The 25,112-nt window shown below is 49.3% G+C and overlaps 3 protein-coding genes across 5 annotated transcripts in view; 1 reads left to right on the top strand and 2 right to left on the bottom strand.

The window, feature by feature from the left end:
- ERCC1 (ERCC excision repair 1, endonuclease non-catalytic subunit) overlaps window positions 1-3,970 on the bottom strand; it is a 33,126-nt gene extending 29,156 nt beyond the window's left edge. Inside the window, exon 1 of the mRNA XM_029574909.1 lies at window positions 3,868-3,970. The gene's annotated coding sequence lies outside the window, so the exon portion shown is untranslated. The remainder of the gene's footprint in view (window positions 1-3,867) is intronic.
- On the bottom strand, window positions 368-9,350 carry MRPL50 (mitochondrial ribosomal protein L50). 2 transcript variants are annotated; one of them, XM_029574917.1, is made up of 2 exons: window positions 9,087-9,350; window positions 368-1,260 (listed from the first exon to the last, which is right to left on the bottom strand). In XM_029574917.1, exons 1-2 carry the CDS (start codon window positions 9,221-9,223, stop codon window positions 849-851), a joined length of 549 nt encoding a protein of 182 aa, XP_029430777.1. In that variant the 5' UTR covers window positions 9,224-9,350; the 3' UTR covers window positions 368-848. The 2 variants fall into 2 exon arrangements, with proteins under 2 accessions (XP_029430777.1, XP_029430778.1); XM_029574918.1 differs by lacking the exon at window positions 9,087-9,350 and adding an exon at window positions 3,868-4,025.
- LOC115074924 (transmembrane protein 246-like) lies at window positions 8,217-23,340 on the top strand. 2 transcript variants are annotated; one of them, XM_029574903.1, is made up of 2 exons: window positions 8,217-8,420; window positions 17,256-23,340. In XM_029574903.1, exon 2 carries the CDS (start codon window positions 17,322-17,324, stop codon window positions 18,558-18,560), a length of 1,239 nt encoding a protein of 412 aa, XP_029430763.1. In that variant the 5' UTR covers window positions 8,217-8,420; window positions 17,256-17,321; the 3' UTR covers window positions 18,561-23,340. The 2 variants fall into 2 exon arrangements, with proteins under 2 accessions (XP_029430763.1, XP_029430762.1); XM_029574902.1 differs by lacking the exon at window positions 8,217-8,420 and adding an exon at window positions 9,520-10,125.
- Window positions 23,341-25,112: the final 1,772 nt, after the last annotated feature.

Here is a 25,112-nt window from a genome sequence, read left to right as displayed (position 1 = left end):
ATTATGTTTTTCCATTTTTAATTCTGTTTCTTTGTTATCTACATATATTCTGTGATAAAACTTTTCCTTCTGTTGTATTCCAAACGAAGGAGCATGACTCAAAAGATGCAGCTTCATCTCTATACTATTTACATAAGAACATAAGAACCTGCCATACTGGGTCAGACCAAGGGTCCACCAAGCCCAGCATCCTGTTTCCAACAGTGGCCAATCCAGGCTACAAGTACCCGGCAAGTACCCAAACACTAAGGGCGAGGATGGGGCAATATTACTTGGATTTTCGGGACTGCAGAAGTTGACTTAAAAATAATCTGCAAAGGCAGAGTCACTTAAGTCTGATCAGAAAGCACCAACACTGAGAAAATACCTCTTTCAGACTGCACACATCATGAGATGTATTTGCATTTTAATCAGTAATTTTTACATCCAACAGAAGGAAGCCTGTGAGCTGGGGGCACTTCCAAGTCATTAACTCTCTCTTTTCCAGCCCTCATAGCAGGTGTTTATATCAATCAGGTTTACAGAAACTCTTAAATAAAAGCAGCTCTCTAGGTTAAGAGGGGTAAAATGTGGTCTGTGTCTGGATAGGCATAAACAAAAGAAAGAGAAGCAGAGGTCTCTGTGGTGGAAATGTCCATAGAACAAAGTCAAGGTGTCAGAATTATGGCCGAGGTGAGGAGGCCTCTGCACAGACTGCTTTTAACATGCCCCAGAATGCATTTGGGTTCTTCAGGTGTATCCAAACTCTTCTAACCTGCTACTTCATATCTGTTGATTCCACAGGTCTCACTAAACTGTGACATCTGGAAGGGAACCCCTTAAAGGATCTGAGCCAGATATGCCCTCTGCTAGTACTCCCAGTGGATTTTCAGGTTGGAGGGCAGTTCAGCACAGCTCAGCTCATCAAATTTGGAGGTGTCTTTGACAGGCGTGGCATAGAACTCCAACACATCACCCGCGCGGCGCATGCACTGCAAGCTGGAGTTGGGGACAGTGTGACCCAGCTCCGCAGCCAGCTGGGTCAGGAGACGGAACTTAAGGTGGCTGTCGGTCAGCACAGCCTCCCGCCAATCGCTGGGGAGCGTGGGCCCGAGAACCTCCTTCACGCGGGCCTCTAGGCGGCACTCCAGATCTGCAGGCGGGGTATATTTACGGCTGCGGGGCTCAGGGCGTGTCAGAGCAGGATCCAAGCTGGGGCTTGGTGTCAACTCAAGATGGCCGGAAACCTTCACGATGCTGGAGTCTTCTGCCACTTTCTTCCTGTGAGAAACATTCCAAAATTCAGAGTTTCAGTTTTCTGGCAGCTTGTGAAACAGGTAGCACAGGTAAAACATTAATAGCTTTAGATTCCCAGGGTGGGCATGTGTTTACCCAGCAATTTTCTCCTGCTTTTTTTTTTGGCTTCCAGCTCAAATCCCAACAAGGTCTGGAATCTGGCACCGGGAGCCTTCACTCACCACTACTGGGGATTTTCCTCTTATTTCATATGCACTGCAGACTTAAATGCAGCAAAAGTCCTGGGCCAGGAGCCTCACACTAGGGCTCCTTCTGGAACCCTACAATCAGGGTCTGTAAATCCATCCACCAGGCGTCACCTCTGCCTCCTGACCTGCGGAGCAGGCAACCTCAGCTGGGAAGCAAACCCTGCTTCCTCCACATGGCAGTGCCCAGCCGGCACTTATGTTTGTTTCTAGTGTTTTATTTGCTGGCTGTGGGCTCCCGTTTAGAGGAATGACAGGAGTTACATCTAATGTGAAAAAAATAAACCACCTCCAGTTGTCACACAACCATTAAAGACGCACAAATTTAAGGAATGACTGTCATAGTAGGCATCATCGATAGTGGAACCACTTTACTGCTCTGCCTTATATTTAATCATAGGTCATTCAAATAGCAGAAATGTCCCACATTGAACTGATACATAATTTTTTAAATTTTTCTGTTGCAATTAAAAATGGCTCTCGTGGCACTTACAATGAATCAAAGAAATTTAAATATGCTGGAAATGTTATCTGAGAAATCATTGCATATCCAGTCTTCTGGGTTCTCTTCCAAACTATTTCATAACTACTCCCAAACAATATATGATCATTGGCTGTCATGCTGAATATTCACTGCAGTAAACACTGCCAATGCCCAACATGGGACCGTGTTTCGGACAAAAGTCCTTAGGAGTACGTCTACAAAAACAAAAATAGTGAAATAAATCCATAACATATCGGGTTTGGTATTGTGTCCGTCAGTGATCACGGATTTTCTCCAGCCCGCCGATGGATGGCGCTAGAATATATCGGCCTTGGAGCCTCAAACACTCTGCAACACCAGGGACAAGACGGGGGAATTCTGCTGCGGCCATCACGGGAGAGGATGAAAATAGCTTAGGAGACCCTGGCATGCTGGAAACGGAGCGCGTCCCGTGGCACACGCTCTATTCGGGCGAAGATCTGATCGCGGCACACAATTTCTGAATAAGATGCAGAACAGGATATGAAAAGCTGGTGAATGTGTAATGCACTGCAAGGCTGTGAGGAATGTAATGAGACACAAAGCTTACAGGGGAGGGTTATGTGGTTGTTATATGTAACTTACTTTGAGTAACTAGTAAGTCAAAGTGATTAATATAAATACAAAGTATGAAACAATGATAGAATGTGAGATAGGAGACATAAAAGAAGGAAATAGTAACAAGATGTGAATGTGTTACCAGGTGGACTATGAAGAAAAACACAAAACAGGATGAGATCTAGACAAGATGCAGGAAGCTGCCCTCCTACCTATAACGAGATCCTTGCCATGCAGTACAGCAGGCTCTCAGCAGCTCTGATTCACAAGATAGAGCTATCCGTCTAAAATCACGCCTAATCCGTACGGTTTGCTCACCCTAAAAACCTGGGAATTACTGCACAATCAGTTTGAGAAACAGCAAGAAGGGGGAAGGCAAAAGTCAAAGCCTAAAGCAGCTGCTGCTCTGGGAGTACCGAGGGAGGAAAGAGTCGCCGCCGCTGCAAAGCCCGGGGCTGCTGTTGCCCCGAGTGGTGGAGAGGAGGGAGGCGGGGATCTCCTATCCCAGGGGAGGAGGGAAGTCGCAGAGCCCGGGGCTGCTGTTGCCCCGAGTGGTGGAGAGGAGGGAAGTCGCAGAGCCCGGGGCTGCTGTTACCCCGAGTGGTGGAGAGGAGGGAAGTCACAGAGCCCGGGGCTGCTGTTGCCCCGAGTGGTGGAGAGGAGGGAGGCCGGGATCCCAGGGGAGGAGGAGGGAAGTCGCAGAGCCCGGGGCTGCTGTTACCCCGAGTGGTGGAGAGGAGGGAAGTCACAGAGCCCGGGGCTGCTGTTACCCCGAGTGGTGGAGAAGAGGGAAGTCGCAGAGCCCGGGGCTGCTGTTGCCCCGAGTGGTGGAGAGGAGAGAAGTCACAGAGCCCGGGGCTGCTGTTGCCCCGAGTGGTGGAGAGGAGGGAAGTCGCAGAGCCCGGGGCTGCTGTTGCCCCGAGTGGTGGAGAGGAGGGAAGTCGCAGAGCCCGGGGCTGCTGTTGCCCCGAGTGGTGGAGAGGAGGGAGGCCGGGATCCCAGGGGAGGAGGAGGGAAGTCGCAGAGCCGGGGCTGCTGTTGCCCCGAGTGGTGGAGAGGAGGGAGGCCGGGATCCCAGGGGAGGAGGAGGGAAGTCGCAGAGCCGGGGCTGCTGTTGTCCCGAGTGGTGGAGAGGAGGGAGGCCGGGATCCCAGGGGAGGAGGAGGGAAGTCGCAGAGCCGGGGCTGCTGTTGTCCCGAGTGGTGGAGAGGAGGGGAGGGAGGCGGGGATCTCCTATCCCAGGGGAGGAGGGAAGCAGATCTCGGAGAGCCCAGAGCTCGCAGGGAGTCCCTGCCGGAGCTTTACCTGAAACCTTGCCACAGTGCCCGGCACGAAACTCCCAGGCAGCGCGGTTCGTGCAGCACCCGGATCCCCCCGAGCAGCGCCATCTTCACCGGAAACGCGTTCCTGGAAGGGGGCGGGTGCAGACACCCGGAAGTAAAACCGAACGCTGGGAAGTGTAGTCCGGAGACGACAAAAAAGCCCTCAGGAGGCGGGGCTCTTCAGAATCTGCAGCCTGCTGACACCTGAGAGGCTCCAGAAACGCTAAAACCCAGCTCTGGGGAAGTAAAAACTGCCTCTCTGTGCACCCTCCGACTTAATATCATGGAGATATTAAGTCGGGGGCCCCAAAAGTTACAAAAAGTAAAAAAAAAAAAAAAAAAAATTAAAATGGGCCTGCGGCTCGCAGGCCGAAAACCAGACGCTCAATTTTGCCGGCGTCCGGTTTCCAAACCCATGGCTGTCAGTAGGCTCGAGAACAGACGCCGGCAAAATTGAGCGTCAGCTGTCAAACCCGCTGACAGCCGCCGCTCCTGTCCAAAAAGAGGCGCTAGGGATGCGCTAGTGTCCCTAGCGCCTCTTTTTACCACCGGCCCTAATTAAAATAAATTAAAATACTGAATCGCACACACAAGAGTGTGTCCTGTGCACGCGCTGAGAGAGCGGGCGCTCACCCGCTCTCCTGCGTTTTTACTGTATCAGCCCGCTGGTTAGCAAACGAAGGGCAGGCTAAATACCAGGATGTGATGACGTCACTCGGAGGGACCACCCCCGAGGTTCCCGCCATGACGTGGATATAGACGTGGGTGGCGTGCGCACCCTAGGAAGCCCTCAGGAAAATGGCCGTTGCTGATCCGGGGACCCCGGAGAGAGCGGCATGAAGATGCGGCAGCCGCCATCTTTCCAAGGCTTGAGGAGAAAGAAGGAAGAAAGGTGAGGCACAGAGGTCGAAGCCGTCTGAGACCGACGGACGCAACATGCTGGGGGTGGGGGGGTGTTATACACTGACATTTTTACTCTCACTGTTGCTCCCGTCAGTCGCAGATGGCTGCGACCTTTGCTGCTCACCTCTCTTTTCCCTGCTTCAGCAATTCTCAAGGCCATGGCGGCCTCAGCCTGCAAACGCTGCCTTCCTCGGTGTCCCCGGCACGGGAAATCCCGTCTGCCATCTTGAGTCGGGGATTACTTACGGCGCGCACACCAGGCCCTCTCTTATCCACATCATGGCGGGAACCTCGGGGGCGTCCCCTCCGCATGACATCACCCGCCAGATGTATTTAACCCATCCTGACTATGCTTCCTACAAGTTAGCAAGGACTTCCTTCCTGCTTCTTCCACTCCACTCGAAGACGCTTCGCTTCACTACTTGAACTGCTTCCTGAACTTAGGACGCAGCAAAGGAGGAAGAGGACACTGCCGTTCACCTTCTCCCCCTGCCAGCCCGATCAGCCCAGGAGGGGGGAAATCAGCAAGTAGAGGCAAGAGGGCATTGCAAGCATTGTGCCAGCAGCCACCACTCCCCCACCCTGCTCCCCCATTCTTCCGCGGCAGCTTCGCAGTAAGGGAGAGACGTGGCAGCCCCCTCCTGAGTGCAGAACCCCCTCCGTGGTTCCTGCACTCCCACTAATCCATGGGAGTGCAGGAACCACGGCCAGAGAGGAGCCATGTCTGAGAAGGGATAATTAGGCCCTCGACCAGAGTAATGCGGTTTCATTATGCAGTGGGAGTGCAGGAACCACGGCCAGAGAGGAGCCATGTCTGAGAAGGGATAATTAGGCCCTCGTACAGAGTAATGCGGTTTCATTATGCACTTTCTTACCCCCACTTCATTGCTGTTCATAGAAACATGATCACTTTGGCCCATCCACGCCAACCCCCCAGCTCTGCCATTTCTAGCTCTCCCTCATAAATCCCCCATGTTTATCCCATGCCTTCCTGTTCAGCCTCTCATGCAGCCTTGGCTCCAGCTTGGAATGGCAGTTGTGTTTTATTCATCGGCCATCCTGAATACGTCGTTCAGCACAGCCCCCTTTTTTGCCTCCAGTTGGGTGAATTGAGCTCTTTAGACCTTCATCCTCTCACTGATTCTTTCTGTGCACATTTAACCCAAATAGATCCATTGTTAGCAGCTTGCAACAGCCCGGCTGCAGGGAAAGCTGCTGTCACTGTTACCTTCTGTTAGTGATCTGCCCGCCAGGGAGGAGAAGTCAGCAATCTGTTAGTGCTTACCTCGCCAGGAGGGCGGGGTTATCAATCTGTTAGTGCTTACCTCGCCAGGAGGGCGGGGTTATCAATCTGTTAGTGCTTACCTCGCCAGGAGGGCGGGGTTATCAATCTGTTACTGCTTACCTCGCCAGGAGGGCAGGGTTATCAATCTGTTACTGCTTACCTCGCCAGGAGGGCGGGGTTATCAATCTGTTAGTGCTTACCTCGCCAGGAGGGCAGGGTTATCAATCTGTTAGTGATCTACTCCCCGGAGAGGAGGGGTTATCAATCTGTTAGTGCTTACCTCGCCAGGAGGGCAGGGTTATCAATCTGTTAGTGCTTACCTTGCCAGGAGGGTGGGGTTATCAATCTGTTACTGCTTACCTCGTCAGGAGGGTGGGGTTATCAATCTGTTAGTGATCTACTCCCCAGAGAGGAGGGGTTATCAATCTGTTAGTGATCTACTCCCCAGAGAGGAGGGGTTATCATTCTGTTATTAATCTACTCCCCAGAGAGGAGGGGATATCAATCTGTTAGTGCTTACCTCACGAGGAGGGTGGGGTTATCAATCTGTTAGTGATCTACTCCCCAGAGAGGAGGGGTTATCAATCTGTTAGTGATCTACTCCCCAGAGAGGAGGGGTTATCAATCTGTTAGTGATCTACTCCCCGGAGAGGAGGGGTTATCATTCTGTTATTGATCTACTCCCCGGAGAGGAGGGGTTATCAATCTGTTAGTGATCTACTCACCAGGAGGGCAGGGTTAGCAGTCTGATAGTGATGCGCCCGCCAGGAGGGCAGGGTTATCAATCTGTTAGTGCTTACCTCGTCAGGAGGGCGGGGTTAGCAGTCTGATAGTGATGCGCCCGCCAGGAGGGCAGGGTTATCAATCTGTTAGTGCTTACCTCATCAGGAGGGCGGGGTTAGCAGTCTGATAGTGATGCGCCCGCCAGGAGGGCAGAGTTTGCTATCTATTGTACTACGCCACAAGGATAGCAATCTATCACACTTCCGCTACCAAGTGGCAATCTGTTAGACATTAATCTGTTAAACGCAAGACCCATAGAAAGAGGAGTTAGCTATCTGATAATACATCCGTAAGCGGGGTTAGTGGTCTACAGTGGTTGGCTCCCACGGAGTGGCAGTTTGTATGGTGCTGCTAATAGTGTAAGGAAAGACCACTTAGAGGAAATGGTGAATCCCTGGGCTGATGGTAGATGACAGCGCCCCAGGAGGAGATCCTGAGAGGAACCACCGGCTAGGCTGGAATATGAAAACAAACACAGAGAGTTCTTTATTAAGCTGGAAGCTGAACCATCAGTGGTGGCAGTAGTGAGCTGATGTGCCCAGCAGGGCTGAAGTCCTTCTGATACTGGAATTATAATCTCTAGTGCTGGGAGCTGGTTTGAAGGAGTCAGGTGCTGGCTTGAAGAAGTCTCTGCTGTCAGGTGCTGGCTGGAGTGGAGTCTCTGGAACAAGGTGCGTGGGGGTAAGGGTGAGCTTTGGGAAACACTGGAGCAGCATGGGGGTACGCGGGGATGTGAGTGCCAGTAAGCATGGTCTGAACACTGGAACTGGGTGCAGGTATGGGTGGAATCTGGACAGCATGCAGGTACGTGTGAGACTGACTGTAGGTAAGTGTGAACTGGACTGAGGGAACCAAGACAGCAGGGCAGACCATGACTGGACTAGACAGAACCAAGACAAGACTTACACTGAACAGAAAACACAAACATCCGAAGGCAGCAGGGCAAAGAGGCAGGACAGGGAGCCCGAAGGCACACAGAGGGAAATGGGAGGCAGGACAGGGAGCCCAAAAGAACTTGAGGCCGAAGCACTGAGGCATTGGCTAGGCAGGGTTAAGTAGGAAGTCCCGGTCATGGAGCAGATAGGTAGGCCAGACTGGGCCAGCCAGGAGAGCGTGCTCGTGAGGGACTGCACAGTAGCCATAGTCGTAACACTGACTTGATGTTAGCCAAGAAAAACCCGGGCAAGGCTGTATCTCTCTCTCCTGCAGGAAGTGGCAGCTCTGCTGGCACTTATTTACTGCTTCCTGGTCCCCTCTCCAGGGAGATGATGCAAGCACCATCCCCTCCCCTCCCTCTGCACCCGTTGTTTGCCCTGGCACAGTTCCCTATCTTGATGCTCAGAGCCCTGCGCTCACCACTCCCTTTCTCTGCCTGCCTGCTCCCTTTGGTTTTGCTCTCACTTTTCTGCCTGTTTAAGTGGATTCGGTCTTCATGGTCAAGGAGGGAGAACCAGAATCGAAGAGAGATTTTGTGTGTGTGTGAGAGAGAAATAGAAGCCAGGAACGTCTGTGACTCGACACAACAACCCCCTTGCCAGTTCTGCCCCAGCTCACAGGACCCAGAGGTGGGTGTAGGGCACTTGGGTTTTTCTGGGTTGGCTTCACCAAGCTTTGGTTTTTCTCTTTGTCCTTCATGAAGGCTGTAACTCAAGGACTTTGTCTGGTAGGGTCACTTTGCTTGTTTTCTGGGTGTTTCTGAGGTCTGGTTACCCTGAGATTGGCACAGATGTGTGTGTGGGGGGAGGGGGCCGGCTGCACACATTTCTTTCCCTGCTGATTTATCTAAATTGGAGAGGGGGGGGTTGTTACAAACTTTCTCTCCCACGACCCCAGACTCCCGCTGGCCTCTACCCCTCCCATCTGCTACCAGAGGATTCAGCCCCAGCTACCCCGTGCTTCTCCTGACCCCAGCTCCATCCTATGCAGGCTAATTCAATTGCTAACTTCATGGAGTGCCCCCTAGTCTTTCTATTATCCGAAAGAGTAAATAACCGATTCACATCTACCCATTCTAGACCTCTCATGATTTTAAACACCTTTATCATATCCCCCCTCAGCCGTCTCTTCTCCAAGCTGAAATGTCCTAACCTCTTTAGTCTTTCCTCATAGGGGAGTTGTTCCATTCCCCTTATCATTTTGGTTGCCCTTCTCTGTACCTTCTCCATCGCAATTATATCTTTTTTGAGATGCGGCGACCAGAATTGTTCACAGTATTCAAGGTGCGGTCTCACCTTCTTTCCTTCCGTATTTTTTTCTGATTATCCTTTGTGAGCAAAGTCAGAACAAGGGCATAGTGCTGACCAGTCTTCCCTTTCTGGGCTGTGTTTGCAAGAAAGGTTCTCGTGTGCAGAAGTTGGTAAAACCTCATTCTAGGCTGGCACAGGCACAGGCCCCAGCTTCCAGTGAACAGTGGTGCTGGCCCTTTAAACCATCACGTGGGGGGGGGGGGGGGGGGTTCAGAACAGCGTCCTCTTCAGGTCAGGACTGGATCTGGCAGCTGGTTCACCCCCATAATGGAAATATTTAAAAAATAAACCCACAAAAGGGCTCGCGAAACAGCCCAGACTGTAAACCTCCTCTTCTGCCCCTGCACTCGGGCCTCCCTTTTCCCCAGCGTCTTTCCTGTCTGTGCAAGGCCCTGCCCTGGCCACCTGCTGGGCACAAACCGGATGGGCGGCAGGAGCGGCCGGAAGTCGGCGGCGGCTGCTCCCTTAAGGTCGCCCGGGGCTGGGCTCCTTCTGGCGCGGAGGATCTGGGACTTTCTTCGGGTTCGGCCGGAGAGGGGCGGGGCCGCATTCTCTGCGCGCTTCGGTTTGCGCGCGAGGAACAGATCCGTAGCAATTCGGCTGCAAAAGCGGCAGCCCGTGCCCTCCCTGGGGCCGAGCGCTCAGGTCACCTCCCCCCCCCATCGCTTCCGTCCTGGACCAGCAGGCGCAGTCCCGCCCCCCCCAGCATCAGCCCCGCGCGCTACCGAGAACGGAGGTGCGCGATTTGTTTTTCCTTTTGCGCGATTCCCCCCAGCGCGGTTTGCGGTCTCTGAGATCAGCGGCGTAGGAAGAAGGTCGTTTGCAACTTTACAATGTTACTCGAGTAGCGGCTTGAACAGCAGCAATCGCAAGTTACGGACTAAGTTTTATTTCCAAGAAACATTGCAACTGCCGAAAGGAGACTTGGACTTCGTGCCGGGGAAGAGATGTACCTGAGGTGAGGGGATTCTGCGCCTCGATCTTCAGACCTGGCCTGATTTCTGAGCAGGACGCGCAGTGCTGGGTGAGTCGCGGTTTCTCTGCTTTATGTTCGCCTCTCAGGTCCTGGGGGGTCTTTCCCTGGCCCCCGAGGGCTCCCGGTCTAACCGGCAGCTGCAGTGTCCGCTTTCCCCGCCACCTCTCCCGGGCGGGCGGGCCATGCAGGGGGAGATTGCGCCCCCCGGCACCCAGGACAGGGGACTGCACGCCTCCCTTTTCCTAGCCCGGCCGCCGGCAGGAGATTTATTATTATTATTATTATTTTGTTACCTTAAGTAACATCGCTGCAATATTAACGCGGAGGCCCCACAGAAAAGCGGCATTTTCTGCTTTCCTGTTAAACCTTTGGGGCTCTTCAAGACTAACTGCAGGGCTGGGGTTAATTTTTGAGGGTTAAAATTTGCGCTTTGGGTGCACACTTATATTTTACATGAGGGGTTAATAGCCTCATCAACATTTGCAGCAAAAGCACCAATTATACACGAGCTTAACTTTTTTTCTAACCCTGTTCTTTTAACTTTTATCTTATTTTAGGGATATTAATTGAATTTAACTGCTTTTAGTAATACTTTGCTTTAGTTTTAATGCTTAGTTTGTACATCTTTTAGTTTAACAGCTAATTTATGTAATTGTTCTGTTCTTTGGTCTCTTATTAGTTTTAGCTGTTACTATTTTTATCAAAATGATGTATTTTCTTACTTGCAATTCTTTGTAAACCGTTGTGAAGGCCTTGCTGATGTAACTGTATAGAAAATCCAATAAACTAAACTAGATGCAATGAGCGCTATGAGCTACAGGATGGGTTGGAATCCCCTTGTTGCATAAGGGGTGATGAGCCCTGCACTAGGCTACTCCTTCATTCGGTACCATGACTTCTTTTTTTAGTTTTGGGTGAGATCCATAAGTTTTCTGGAAAACATTCTTTTGGTGTGTAGCTTTTATGGAGCTAGTAGTGGAAAATCCTGTTAAAAATGAGTGGTAGAAGAGTGGCTGTGGATGGGCTTTGTGTGTGAGAGAGCAGTTGAGTGAGTGGCCAGGGAGGTGTGTACCCGACTGGTTAGGGGCAGGTGTGAGTGACTGCGTGGAGGTGTGTACTCCAGCCACTGCATATGGTAAGAGTGAGTGAGTGGCCAGGGAGGTGTGTACCTGACTGGTTAGGTTAGCGGCAGGTGTGAGTGACTGCGTGGAGGTGTGTACTCCAGCCCTGCATATGGTAAGAGTGAGTGAGTGGCCAGGGAGGTGTGTACCTGACTGGTTAGGTTAGCGGCAGGTGTGAGTGACTGCGTGGAGGTGTGTACTCCAGCCCTGCATATGGTAAGAGTGAGTGAGTGGCCAGGGAGGTGTGTACCTGACTGGTTAGGTTAGCGGCAGGTGTGAGTGACTGCGTGGAGGTGTGTACTCCAGCCCTGGATATGGTAAGAGTGAGTGAGTGGGAGGAGTGCCTGTATGCGACAGAGTGGTCGGGGGTGTGTGTGCATGTGAGTGTTTGGAGTGGGTGAGAGGTGTGTGTGTGTGTGTTAGTGAGCGGGAAGCGTATGCATGACAGTTGTTATGCATGTGGGTACGTTGCTGGGGGTCTGTGTGTGTAGGGGTTTGGTTCTGTGAGTGGGGTACGTATGTCTCATCCTCTACCTTTCCCTTCCCGGCTCTCCCTCCCTCCCCCACAGTCCCACCTTATTTGGAGGCTGCTGTTCCTCAGATGGTGGTTTGCCCGCACGGCACAGTTCACCCATCTTGCCTCCTTTATGGCTCCCTGCCTGGCTGCGCGTGGGGTTTGTCAGGCTGTAGACTGCCTGTTGCTCTCTGCGCTATGTGCAGAGCACTCCACCAACAAACCCCCAGTGCACAGGTAACTGGCGTGCATCGTGGCCTGAAAACGCGGCTGCTGGAGGGAGAACAGGTGCACTGGCAGCAAGACAAAGCAATTTTCTTAAAGGAAAAAGAACTAAATTCAGATGTTACTAGGTTTTTTTTTGTTTTTTTGGTAGAGAAGAGAATGAGGCTGTGTGGGTATGAGGGGCACAGATGCACACTTGCGTTCCTGAGCTGGCGCTGTTACACGTGAGGTATGCCAAATCAGACCCGTGGATGAGAACGTAACTTCTCAAGAGCTCCCCCCTTGCTCTTCACATTTAGGATTGGTGCCTGGCAAGAATTTAGGAAAACATCTGCATGCAATCTGGAGCCAGCACCAGAGAAACCTTGGCTCAGCCAGCTGCATGAACTTAGCTTGCAGAACCCTACTTTCATAAGCAATCTGTTCATTTATTCATCACAAAACTCAGATGAGGTGTTACAGCAGCAAGTGAGCATGGCTGAGAGGAGCATCCAGACCTCGTTCTGTGATGGTAAAGCCATGGATTTCCTATTCAGGAGTCGGCTTGCCCCGCTAGGCATCAGTGGAGATAGGAATTATTGAGTCACGCGTGGAGAGAGAGACCCCCGAACCCTGCATGGGCATAGAGGGAGGTGGCCTTTGATCTGCCGGCGAAAGGGCAACAAATTGGTGGACACCATGGCTTCCTTCGGGAGGGAGCAGGCATGTACTGGTGTCAGTCTGCTTGCCAGATAGCGAAGTAATATCATCCTGCCAAAGTGATCAAGGATTGGAACATTCTTAAGTCCTTATTCAATCGATATTTCTTTTTTTCCCCCACAGGCAAAGAATGTGAAATCATTTTTTATTCTATAGGACCCTTGGTCTGGAAAATATACTTCTACCCATCATGATTTCAGGCCTAATTACCTGCTACCGGTATATATAAGAACCTAAGATGTGCCATACTGGATCAGACCCAGTATCCTGTTTCCCAACAGTGGCCAAACCAAGTTGCAAGTACCCAAACATTAGATCACAAGTTAATTAATAGCAGTTTATGTATTTTTCCTCTAGGAAGTTATCCAAACCTTTTTTAAACCCAGTTACACAAACTGCTATAACCGCATCCTCTGGCAATGAATTCCAGAGCTTAATAATGCTCTGAGTGAGAGAGAATTTTCTTCGATTTGTTTTAAATGAGCTACTTGCTAACTTCATGGAGCATCTCCTGGTCCTTCTATTATCTGAGAAAGTAAATAACCGATTTATATTAACTTGTTCCAAGTCCTTTCATGATTTTGTAGACCTCTGTCATATCCACCCCCCCAGCCGCCTGTTCTCCAAACTGTACAGCCCTAACCTCTTTAGCCTTGCTTCATTGGGCAGCTGTTCCATGCCCCTTATTTTGGTCACTTTTCTCTGTACTTTTTCCAATGCAACTCTATCTTTTTTGAGATGCGGTAGCCAGAATTGTCCATGTGAGGTTGGTTAGTGATATTAAAATCCCCAGCAATGATCAAATGTCCCACATCTATGCTATCCAACAGGGAAACATTTAATTCCTGCAATAAATCTTCCTGAATCGATGGACTGAGACCATGCTTAATCAAAGCTGTGCATTTTGTATGATGGACTTTCAACTCTTTTCCAGATATATCCCTAATTTCCCCGTGTGATCTACCGTTGATATACTTGAATGGCATGCAATGTGCGTAGCTAACTTTAATGCCATTGTCAACTACTTTCTGATGACCACCCCTAGCAAAAAGATTTCTCATGCTGGAGACCAGGGCTGTGGGATGTCCAGTCCGTCCTAGGAGCATGAACTTGGCATTGGCAATACTTGCAATAAGCTTCTGTAGGTTTGCCTGGAACTTTCTTGATCCATTGTTAAAATGCATCTTCTCTCTCCCAAGTTCCACAATAACTCTTCATATTTTTGACCATTTACCCAGGATCCACACACTCTGCTAAAACAATAGTTAAATAGCAACATTTTATAGATTTATTTGAAAGTGTCTAAAATTAAACATTGGTAAGTACGATGACAGTTACATGAATCACAGCAGCCGTTACCTCTCCGTCTTCCTCCTGCGCCTCCAACGCGACCGTTAAATCCGGAGAGAAGATAGCGGACTCCTGCGCCAGACCCTAGTTCCTCTCTCTCTCTCTCCACTGCCATTTTCTCTTTTGCGTTTAAAAATCAAGGTGGGGGGTGGGGGAAGAGATGCAGAAATCAGCATAAAACTGAAACCAACGGTCCCTGATTATAATGTAGAGGAGTTAATCGTTCATGTTCTTAAGTAGGAAAAAAAGGTAAGCGTGAGGTAACTTTGCACGCACTGCCTCCAATAGAAGCAAATCTAAGTCCTGTATATTCATTGGGAAACAGTGAAAATAGAGCAAGAATGGGCAACAACCAGTTCTGGTTTTCAGTATATGCAGAATAATTATGTCTGACACGTTTACATTCAGAGATACATCACAGACATTCATTGCAGTGATCCTGAAAACTAGACCTGTCTGTGGCAAGCTCCAGAACCTAAAACATGAGAGAGATGGGGAGATTTTTCCCAATCTGCATCCAGGTTTGGTTTTCAGAACATTCATGAACAATTCTGCTCATATGAGATCCAAAAATCACATTAATCTGAATACTTTTTGATATCCAGATAACCGGACCAGGCAGAGGGTCCTGAAGCACTAAAGGTTTATAAATCGCACCTCCCTTTTTCCTAACAGGAAATCCTGTTGTGAGCCATAGACGATGCTGAATACATAAAACTAAGTACACCTGCATGTTCCCAATATCGTGTGGGTGAAGGGCATTATACCCCCCCCCCCTTCCTAACAGCCTCGTCATGCCAAAGACCTCTCCTGTCCCGTCGCCATTCTGCTCCCTCCTCCCGCTGTTCCAGATTCATGTCTGCTAACCTAACATAAAATCCAATTCCAAAATGAACTGGTTTCCTTGCTTACCGAAAGTCAATGAGCACGGCTGCCCCTGGCCTGTCCTCCTCCATCTCACACCCTGTGCAGTAGCTTCTGATGCTTTCAGGCCGACGGCTGCTGCCTCCCCGTGGGTGCATGCACATCTGTGCACATAATATAGGCCCCGTGGCAGGAAAAACTGAGTAGCACCTCCCGAAGAATCAACCCGACCGGGCTGTTTAAGCGTAGACCCCATGGCATTCCCTCACCTCAGGAACAGGTCTCCTGCGTAGCTCCTGTGTTACTGGTTGGCCTACATTCCTGTGTCTGCCTGGGTTCCTGTGCTCCAGCCTTGCCCTGCCCCGCTGTCTCATCCAGTGTCTCCTGTGTATCTCTGCCATCCTTATCCTGACCTCTTGCACCGCACCCCGTCTATGCTTGTCTGCTGCCTGCCTCAACTCTTGCCCTCTTCCTGGTCTCTCCAGCCTCCTGCCTGTCCTGATCCGGCCTTCCTCACTCCTCCACCCCAGGGACCAACCTAAGTCCTGCCGGCCGCCAGAACCTAAGGTCTCAACCTGCGGGGCAGACGGCTGATATAGGTGACGCTCCAGTCTGTCCTGCATTTACCAGCTGTCGGCGTATGGCACAGCAGCAAGGGCTCAATCTCACACCCCTCATCCCACGAGAGAGCCCTGGCATTATCACCTGGAGTGGAGGAGTTACCCTGTGGTTAGAATAATAGGCTGCGAGCCAGGGAAGCCTGAGTTCAGAAGCCACTGCCACTCCTTGTGCCCTTATGCAAGTCACTTCGTCCTTAGATTATAAGCCCTCTGGGGACAGGGAAATACATCACCCACGCATTATGACTAATTCAGCCTGCTGTCTACAGAGAACCCTGTATACAGGTAAGCAAACCTGCTATCTCTATTCAAATTCTATCCCGCCTGTGACAGAAAGCACCTGTATATACCGTATGTCACCTAAAGCTCTCTGCCTGAAGTGCAGTGCAGATGTGCGAGGACCTTAGCAAAAAGCTCTTTTAGGATAGGCAGTGCCCATTCCTGTAAGGCCAGGAGCCAGCGGCGGCTCCCATGGACCCTGCTGCTCGGCCCCCACCTTCTGTTATCTCTCCTGACCCTGCAGGAGTTCAGACATCACAGCTCAAACTCCGTGGGGAAAAACCCCAGGACAATTGTTTGGGAGGTGGCCCCCCCACAGCAAACCTCCAGGGAAAGTGAAGGGGGGTGGAGATGGGATTGGGGGAGAAAGTTGCTCTGGGTGTGTCTGAGCAGCTGGGCCGGCCACATCCCCTCTCACCCCCAGGGCAGCTCTTTTATTGAATGGAGACATCCTCTCCCTTCCTCACTTGCTCAAGGCACCAGCCACTTTGGCTCGTAATGGTTCTGGCTGTCACACTGACAATTTTTTGTCAAAGTTGCCCCCCCTTGAAAAACAGTGCCCTAGTTCTAAGGAAAAACCAGCCCTGAAAATATTTTTCGTGTCTTAAATAATTAAGGGGGTAATTTTATTAAGCTGCGTTTTTACGGCTGTTTTGCATGTGCAGTAAATACAAGGTAGATATTTATGCCAATTAGCTCATTACTAGTGAAATATTATGAAATCGAAACCCACATCTTGCCTTAAATTCGCAAGCCCCCATTCTTTGCTGAAAGGTAAGCGTAGCTCAGGAGGTCCAGGACACAGAAGCACAGCCCAGTGCTCTAAGGATCTTTCTTAAAGGGCCTGAGCAGCGCAGACTCTCCCGCCTCACAACCAATGAGAGAAAACCTCTGGGGGACCTCCATCCCACCTCCCTCACTCCCACTATACCCAGAGGCAGCTCAACTATAAAAAGGAGAATGGGGCCAGCCAACCCTGCCTCTTTCTATGCCAAAAAAAGAGACCCACCCTCAGCAGTTACAGGAAGTCCCCAGTGGTCCTAAGGCTGCAGATCCAGTGGTGCCATCTTCAGCCTCTCAGACGCCCATCGCACCATCCCCTGGGCACTGCCTGTAAGGTGGAGGTCCAGGAGCGCTGGGAATGTTAGCACCAGAGGGTCAGGGCAAGGCCGGCACAGGTATTGCTCTTACAGTTTATCCATTTCAGGGTGCAGCAAGGGTGGGGTGGGGGGGGGGGGTGAGGGCAGCGGGACAGAGAAATCTTAATAGACCCTCGGGGGCTTTTACTCATCAGATGAGGGGATGCCTACAGGCCACGTGGACCCTATTAAAAGAAGACAGCCTGGGATGTGTGAACAGGAAAAATACCGTGGGGTTTGCTAACCTCCTGGGGGGACATTTCCCTCTGGGGACTATTTGGTGACCTGGCAGGGGTACAATCAGTATGTTTTGGGTTTTTTTGCTGATGGTGTTGCTCTAAGTAGGTTTTCTCTTTTATTTCTGCAGGCACAATTATGAGGAGTGCCAAGGACAGTAACAGTGTGAGTGCATGGAGACAGGAGGCCTAACTACATGTATAAGAGGGACACCATGGCCCTGTGGCTACTGCAGATTTGCCTCAGAAAGAGGCGTTACACCTTCCCCTTCCTCCATCTGCTCATTTTGACGGCAGTGACCTTCGGAGTACTGTTGCCCCTGCTGTGCCATGGTCTTCTCCACTCGTACTTTTATGTCCGTAGGTGGCACCTGGACCACATGAGCTTGGAGTTTTTGGAACAGAATCTGGAGAAAGCGCAGGCCGCTGCCCAGTATTTTGATAACCTGCATTTGTTGAACTCATCATCAACATTGATGTCTTCGATCAATGTTGATGGGCCTTCTCCTAAGCCTTGGTTGGTGATCACCATTGTCACTGTGCATCGGCAGCCAGAGTACCACTACCCACTGCAGGTGATGTCCCGCTTCCACCACCTTCTGGCACAGTGTGGCGATGCCTGCCATCACCACCAACTCTTCATTTGCAATGTTGACCAGGACCCACAGAATCACAGGGATGCCCATGTCCTGGCCAAGTTCTTCCCCACTGTAGTGCGCTATGGTGAAGAAGAGGGTGCACCATCTGAAGACACCAGTTCTATCAACCTCTTTGAAAAGGAGAAGCAAGACTATGCTTACTGCTTGACCAAGACACTGTTGACCTTTGACACAGAATATGTGCTGATGGTAGAGGATGATGCAGTACCAGAGGAAGAATTCTTTTCAGTTTTGCATCACTTGCTCCTGGCACGGTTCTCAGAGGCACCACTAGGGGGTGCTCTCTACTTCAAACTCTATCACCCGGAGCGGCTGCAGCGTTATGTGAATCCTGAACCCATGAGGATCCTGGAGTGGATTGGGCTAGGAATGTTCCTGGGTACCCTCCTGAGTTTGGCATACACCCGGGCAGTTGGCTATCAGTCCATCAGTTGGCCCATTTTCCTCTTCTTTATGCTGTACAGCATGGCATTGGCAGAACTCTTTGGACGCCATTATGTCTTGGAGTTGAGGCGTTTGGCGCCAGCACTTTATAACGTTGTGCCTGCTACTGAGTGTTGCATGCCTGCTATGCTGTACTCTAGTGCCTCTGCCACTCGAACGTTGGGGTACCTCAATGAGTTCCACTGTAAGCCAGGCTTTGCCAAGGACACAGCTCTGTACTCCATCCTCAGTGAGAAGGGGGAGCGGGCATCTGTGGTGGAGCCCAATCTGGTGAGGCACGTGGGGCTTCACTCCAGCCTTAGAAGAAGAAACGATAACCCCAAGTTACTCTAAATCCTCAAATTCTGCCTGAGTCAGAGGGAATGCTGCACCCACAATGGTAGCACAAATGAGGATGTCGAGGAAATTAGAATTTTCCATTGATTGAGGCCAAGAAACAGCTCTGAACCATCAGAAATCCAGCACCCAAGCTACTTTGAAGTCCCTTTGGTTCTCCAAATTGAGCCTCAAAATTAAAGCAATCAAAGCTGCTCTTATCCCACAATATTCAGTAATAAAAAGGGAATTTAAAGTCTGTGAATTTTAAAACACAACAAATTATAGACATCCCCAAGCTCCTACCCTCAAGTCCAGGGGTGCTAAGCTCCTACTGGGAAGCAGGAGGGAGCAGAGCATGTGAGGCGACTGCCCCAAACTTGAACTTTTCAACTCAGCAATTCTGTTAGTGAAAAGGACTAAAGCAGGGTAATATGGAAGCTGTTCACGCTGGCAGCTCATAGCCCCTATTTAGTGAAGGTCCGTTCTGGCTCTGGCCAGTTACAGGAGGGACACAAGTCCGGTGTTGGAGCAAGCGGTCTTAGGATGACTCCATTAGAGGCAGTGACAGAAGAGCTGGAGAGTGCCGGCTGCAAGCAGGGTGTAGTGCTGGATACGAGAACCACTGAGAGACCTTTATGCATCCCAAAGCGCCATGTCTGTAGGGAAAGGGCCGAACCAGGCATGGTTTTACTCTCATTGTAAGCATGAACTTATTATTATGGTTTCTTAAGAACTACAACTCCCAGCATGCAGTGAGTGGAAAACCAGGACTGGCTTGGCCTCTCGCTACAGACCTGGAGCTATCTGGTAAAGCTTTGGCTATTGGTTGGAAACTGTTGTCATATTTTTGGTTGAGTCCTTTCACAGTTTCAGACCAATTAAATGGTCTGAGGGTGCAGATTTAGCCTGAAAAACCAAAGAGTAGAAAATGTTTGCAAATCTGCCTGCTTCTGTAGTGGCATTTGATTGGGTCTCTGACCCCGGCAGCTTGGATGCCCTTTCAGGATCCCGTCTGTGGGGTAAGCATCACATTCTGTGAATAATTTCAGGGTTTGTACAGGGAGATCTACCTCCGTTAAAATGTCAGCGCCAACACTGGATTTCACCATTTCCTAAGGGAGAAGGTGTTTCCTAAAATAGTAACTTCTCCTTTTAAAGCGTTGCCTAGGTTTCCCCAAGAATCATGCGCTATCGTATAATCGCTGTGCGTAGCAGCACGTTCTTTACCAAAGGGAGTGCACGGCAATTGAATTTTACTTTCCTATGTTTGTAAAAATTGACATGATGGAGACAAAAAGCCGTTATGCTGTAGCGCGATTTTTGGCGCAAGCTCAATTTTCTATTACTTTGAAGAGGAATGTTTCTCCTTAACGGCTGTTGCAGACTAGAATTTGACTCCTGCTTGCTGGCAGGTTGAGGTCTAGGAGTGGTCCTGAGCTCGGCCAGTCTGCAGGAGTGGCATTAATTTGAATGCACTGTAGGCAGTCCAGAGATGGGAGCGTCCCTAAGGGGCTGCAGCCTGGCAGTGGAAGGAGCTTGCAAACAGTGACCTGCGCCGAAATGCACAACATCCCTGCACTTCCATCCCAAAGAGTGATATTCTGTAGAGGACGGGACGCAGCCTGCAAGCTGCCAGGGGCTGCTGTTTGTCTCCGGTCCCGCGGCTGAATAATAATAATAATAAAAAAGGCCGAGGGCTGGGATTCAGGGAATCCCTGGAAGGCCCTGAGCTTGCAGAGAAGAGGGGAAAGGAACACGTCTAGTAACAAGGGGCGCGGACATTTTGTGAAAAAATAAGTTTCATGTCAGGATTGAAATCTTTGCAAACCCCTCCATGCAGCTCTTTTTAATCGAAGCATTGCTAATGTGTAAAAGGAAATACTAATGAGCGAGATCTGGCCCCTTCCTGAGTGCTCTCCCTGCAGCCCTGACTCTGTCCCTTCTGCCCTCTCCCCTTCCTTTCCTCCATGGCCCCTTCCTGAGTTTCTTGCCTCTTGTCCTCCTCTTCTGGTCCCTTCCCTGGTTCTCTCCCTTCTTCCAATTCCCCATACTCCCCTCTCCTGCTCTTTTAGTAATTATTTGGATTTATTACCCCCCCCTTTTTGAGTAATAAATCCACCCGAGGCAGGGTATGAATGTTAACAGAGTCTGAAGGAGACGAAACAGTTCTAGTATGGAGGAGATTTCAATCCCCACTAAACTTGATATCCATGATGTGACTAAACTAGGTAAAGTGTAGAGCAGGAGGAAGACTACAGCTCATCCCAGTAAAAGCGACACAGGGCTAAGGAGGTGAGAATGGAAACAGCACCGCAGGAGGTTGCAGCAGCAGGGCTGAGGCATCCCTGTAAGGGGCCAAGCACTTTATGGCACTCCCTGTGCCCTCCTCCCTCTTAAGCCCACTGCCCTCTCCTCCATGCCCCCCTTCTCCACATCCTTCTGAGTGCTGACCCCCACCGTGGCCTCCCCTCCCTCAGCAGGTGTAGCAGGGGCCAGAAATGCTCCTGGGGTCATCACCCAGCTTGCTGCTGCCTCTGCTGGTGGCAGCGCATTTCCCTAACTCCTTGTGCTGGCAATCAGCCGCACTCTTCCCTACCTTCTCTCTGAATGTAATGGGTTTAAGCCTTGTCGTGTGCATCACACAAAGCAAACTAAGAAAATAGTAATACAAACTACTGCTTATAAGAAACTATGAAAAGCTGTATTTTCTGCACAAAATCAAATGCTTATGAGAACGCTTGGGAGCAAACAACAAAGAAAACAGATTATAATACAAGACCGGAGACTCAGAGTCTTTTCTCTTGGTTCAGCTCTCGTCCGCAGTCTCGCCCCATCCTACATTGTATCCGTATATAATGTCCTTGGCTTGCAGGTGCACAGAACAATTCTCTTTGTTTATTAACTTTCCTGAAATATTGCCATGCTACTGATGAAAAAAACACTACTACCTCTGAAAATGGTGGACGACTTGTCTGTTTTCACTGCTTTGCCATATTGTCCAGACATTCTCTCTCTCTCTCCTGTGTGGGAACACGAGCTCTGCATTTTCTCTAATCTAACCAAAAATCAGCATATGTAGCGCTAAGGTCATGTCTCAGGTACTGTTAAATCACTATAAAAAGGACCTGTACATACTGTCTTCTTCTTAGAGATATTTTACCAAAACTAATCTGGTATATGCCAGGTGTTTCAGCTCTTGGCTTTTTGCAAAACTACCTGTGCTGCACTTTGAACTTAAGATTTAACTCGTAATCTGCTAGCTGACTTTGAATAAGTGGTGTTCTTATGCTTTTAATTAAGTCATCTGTATGACCTTGAAGCTTGCAGACTTCAAATTAGAGGAAAGGAGAGGAAGAGCAGGGCACTGCCTAACAGCCCACAAGCCTGTAATTTCTTCAAGCAATACTGCGTCCTACAAGCTCCATGCTGACCTTGTACATAACAATGGAGTCTAACAGCCGACTTCTCCATTTCCACTATCTTAGCTAACTGCTACAAGGGGGGAAGGCGGGGAGGGGATGGAGCTAAATTAACTCTGTACGCTTCCTTTACTGATACACCATGCCCGTTGGGCTTCTTGAGGCTGCAATCTCCTACTCCGTGGCAGAAGCAGGAACCTTTGAGCAGAGCTGCACAGAGGGGAGGTCATCTTTCTCTTTCTCACTGCACGGGCAGTTTTCGAGATTTGCATGGGCTCCGTAGACTTGCATGAGCTCTTTTGAGATCTATTAGTTCATAGTTAACAAAGATTTCTGAAAATTAAAATGCTATGATATATAGCAAACTCCTATTCATAGGGACCTTCATTTATCTGATTTTTCATGGGAATTTCAGAGAACCAGAGGAAAAAAAGACTTTTCCACCAATTATGTCATTTTTCCACTGTTTGGGTTTGTTTTTTTTTTGGCTATAACATTGAAGTTCCCAGGAAACACAAACTGAAAAGGAAGATCTCTAAGCATCCATAAGTCGTTTTGGGGGTGGATGGATAGGATGCAGAGCATTGCAGAAATCTAGCTGTGTGTACGGAAGCCGTGAAACAGCTGGAGGACGTTAAAGCGATGTTGGACAAAGCAGCCAGGACTGCAGGACCATCCAGCAACTTATCCTTTAGCAGTGTCCAATCGAGCAGTGGTCAATGTGATTAGTTTCACTGTGAAGGAGCCCAGTTTCCCAAGCTCCTCACTACTTCAAGGACCAGCGACAGAAATCAGTCCTGGGCCCTTGCTAAAAACCCCATTCCTAAGCTTTGCCTTCCTGCGGGCCAGTAATGGTTTCTGCCTCCTCACGCTGAGACTGATGTAGTAACCTGCGGCATTGCCCCAGTTTAGTGGCTGTGTTTGCACGCAGCTTCTCTACCCCTGCCTCCGAGCTGGATTGCGTTGCGCTGCAGTGTTGCTGAGGTTGCAGTGAATGGCCTGCTTTCTATGTTGCATTGCCATGGCTCATTAGCTCTGACTTTTCTGCCTGGTGGCCTAGATGTGAAAGTTTGTTTTTTTTCTCTCAATGCCAAGGGCACATTTTGCACATGGGCCTTTTGCAAGTTAAAATGTGCAAAAGCCTGAAATGCCAGTCTTTGTGTGTGTTTTGGGTTGTGTTGCACGTTTTAATGCACATTGGCTGCCATCTGCAAACAAATTTCACAGCTTAGTTCTTGGCCTCTTAGTATAGCAAACAATGATTCCTGCGTGAAAGGTTAAATTTTTTTCAACTAAGTGTGATGCATAATCCATCAATCTTAACACGTTTGTTACTAAATTCAAATATGCACTAAAAATAAACTGTTTTAAAGTGGTGTGGTTATATACATCTCTGTACTAAGCCATTTTTTGCCAGGTAAACTATAATTACAGTTCAATAACCTTTGCTTTACTTTTTATCATCCTATTTTGTTGAACTTTATTACCAAAAGCTGCTTGTCTTCCTGTGCTTACTCTGTACTTTGTCCAAAGGCGTAAAAGTAATCCTGGCCCTGGAAACCTTGGGTATACTGTAGCAGCTGTTTTCCAGCTGTGCCACAGCTCTGTTATAGCAGGAACAGAACATTATCTCGAGTAAATAACTAACTATAGTTATTTAGCTCTTACCCTGCCACACCTGGAATCAGGAGCATTACCAATGCCTTCTTTCCAGCCCGACATTCCATGCAAAAACCCTGTTAGATACCAGTGATAACAGGAAAAATGCCCACTAAAACAGGAGTAAACGGCAGTGCTAATGGCAGATTTGCCTTGTTGAAAATTGGACCCTTGGTATGTTCACCTGTTTGTAGTGGGTGGATCAGCAGCGTCCCAGTCTGTAACCAAGCCAGGGTCGCTCTTGGTCACTGAGCATTACCTGCAGTGGAAGGAGGAGCGAGACTTGGGGACCTCCATTTACAAAGCAGGAGCATTTCCACCCCGCGGCCTGGGCTTCCTGCCTCACCCTCGCACAGCTTGAAGGCCTCCATTTGCTGGAAGGTTTTTCAGACCCTGGGAACTGTGAAATCTAGAGCTGTGCAACCAACACATTTGTTTTTGTTTCATTTTAGTGAGTACTAAATCAATTTAGTGCGCATGAAAGAGCAACCAGGAACTGCGGGATGGGGGGGGGGGGGAAGGAGGGGAAGGGGTAAGTGAGAGCTGGGAGGGGAGGGTGGAAATGAGTTGTTAAATACTTCAGACAGGGCCTGTAGTTCCAATTTCACTAACAAATGTAGGACTAGGAATCCAGACTGTTTTAGGTCTATTCTAGGTCAGTCACAGGCTGATGTTACCACCTGGTGGTGACATCAGCCCACTGCATCCAAACTTGGCTCCTTTAAAGGGACCCAAGAATAAAGACCAATCTAAATTAATATTCAAAGAGAGCTAGTTCACATGCCTGTAAATAAAAAAAAAAATGGAGTACAGTGCACAAGGAAAAAAATCAAATTATTAGCTGTGTGAGTCTATGCCTCCCAAAAGTTAGAGGAAGTGCATAGGGGAGTGAGCAACTGAAAATGTAACTCACTTGAAAAACCATGCTTGGTTTCTTGCTGTACTGGGAGGGTTGGTGCAGCAGGTATCTGATTAGCTCTGACGGGCTTCAGAGCTTGTGGCCTGGCTGAGTTATGCCCTTTCCCAGAGCCACAGTACTCACAGAAAATAGAGGTAAAAGCTTGGTGCTCTTAACTTAATACTAAAAAAAAAAATCAAAACAGGCAATTATGGACAAAGGTTGAAAATAAATAACTAAATCAAAAAAGAGTAGAGATCTCTGCCCTTTAACTCGTGGGATACTGAAGAGCAGAGCTCAAAAGAATGTAAATAAAGCCAATAAGAAAAAAAGTGTGCACTAGAATTGACCCTGCCTAAAATAAAACTTTCCTTCAAAAACTGTCTCAATAAAACATCCTGAAACCAGAAGTGTGAGAAGTGAATAAGGGAGGGGAAGAGGCTGCAGTGGAACTACTTTCCCCCTAAAAAGCAATGAAAATCTAAAGAAATGAAATAAACTTATCTAAAAGTGGGGACTAGTGCCTCAACACAAACTGAACTAAAAATATATCAAAGTTACAAAGCTATGTAAATGTGTTTTCTAATCACA

This window comes from Rhinatrema bivittatum, chromosome 13 (genome assembly GCF_901001135.1).
Source record: "Rhinatrema bivittatum chromosome 13, aRhiBiv1.1, whole genome shotgun sequence".
NCBI lineage: Eukaryota > Metazoa > Chordata > Amphibia > Gymnophiona > Rhinatrematidae > Rhinatrema > Rhinatrema bivittatum.
Note: the sequence above shows the minus strand (reverse complement) of the source record. Positions and strands in the feature narration are given on the sequence as shown.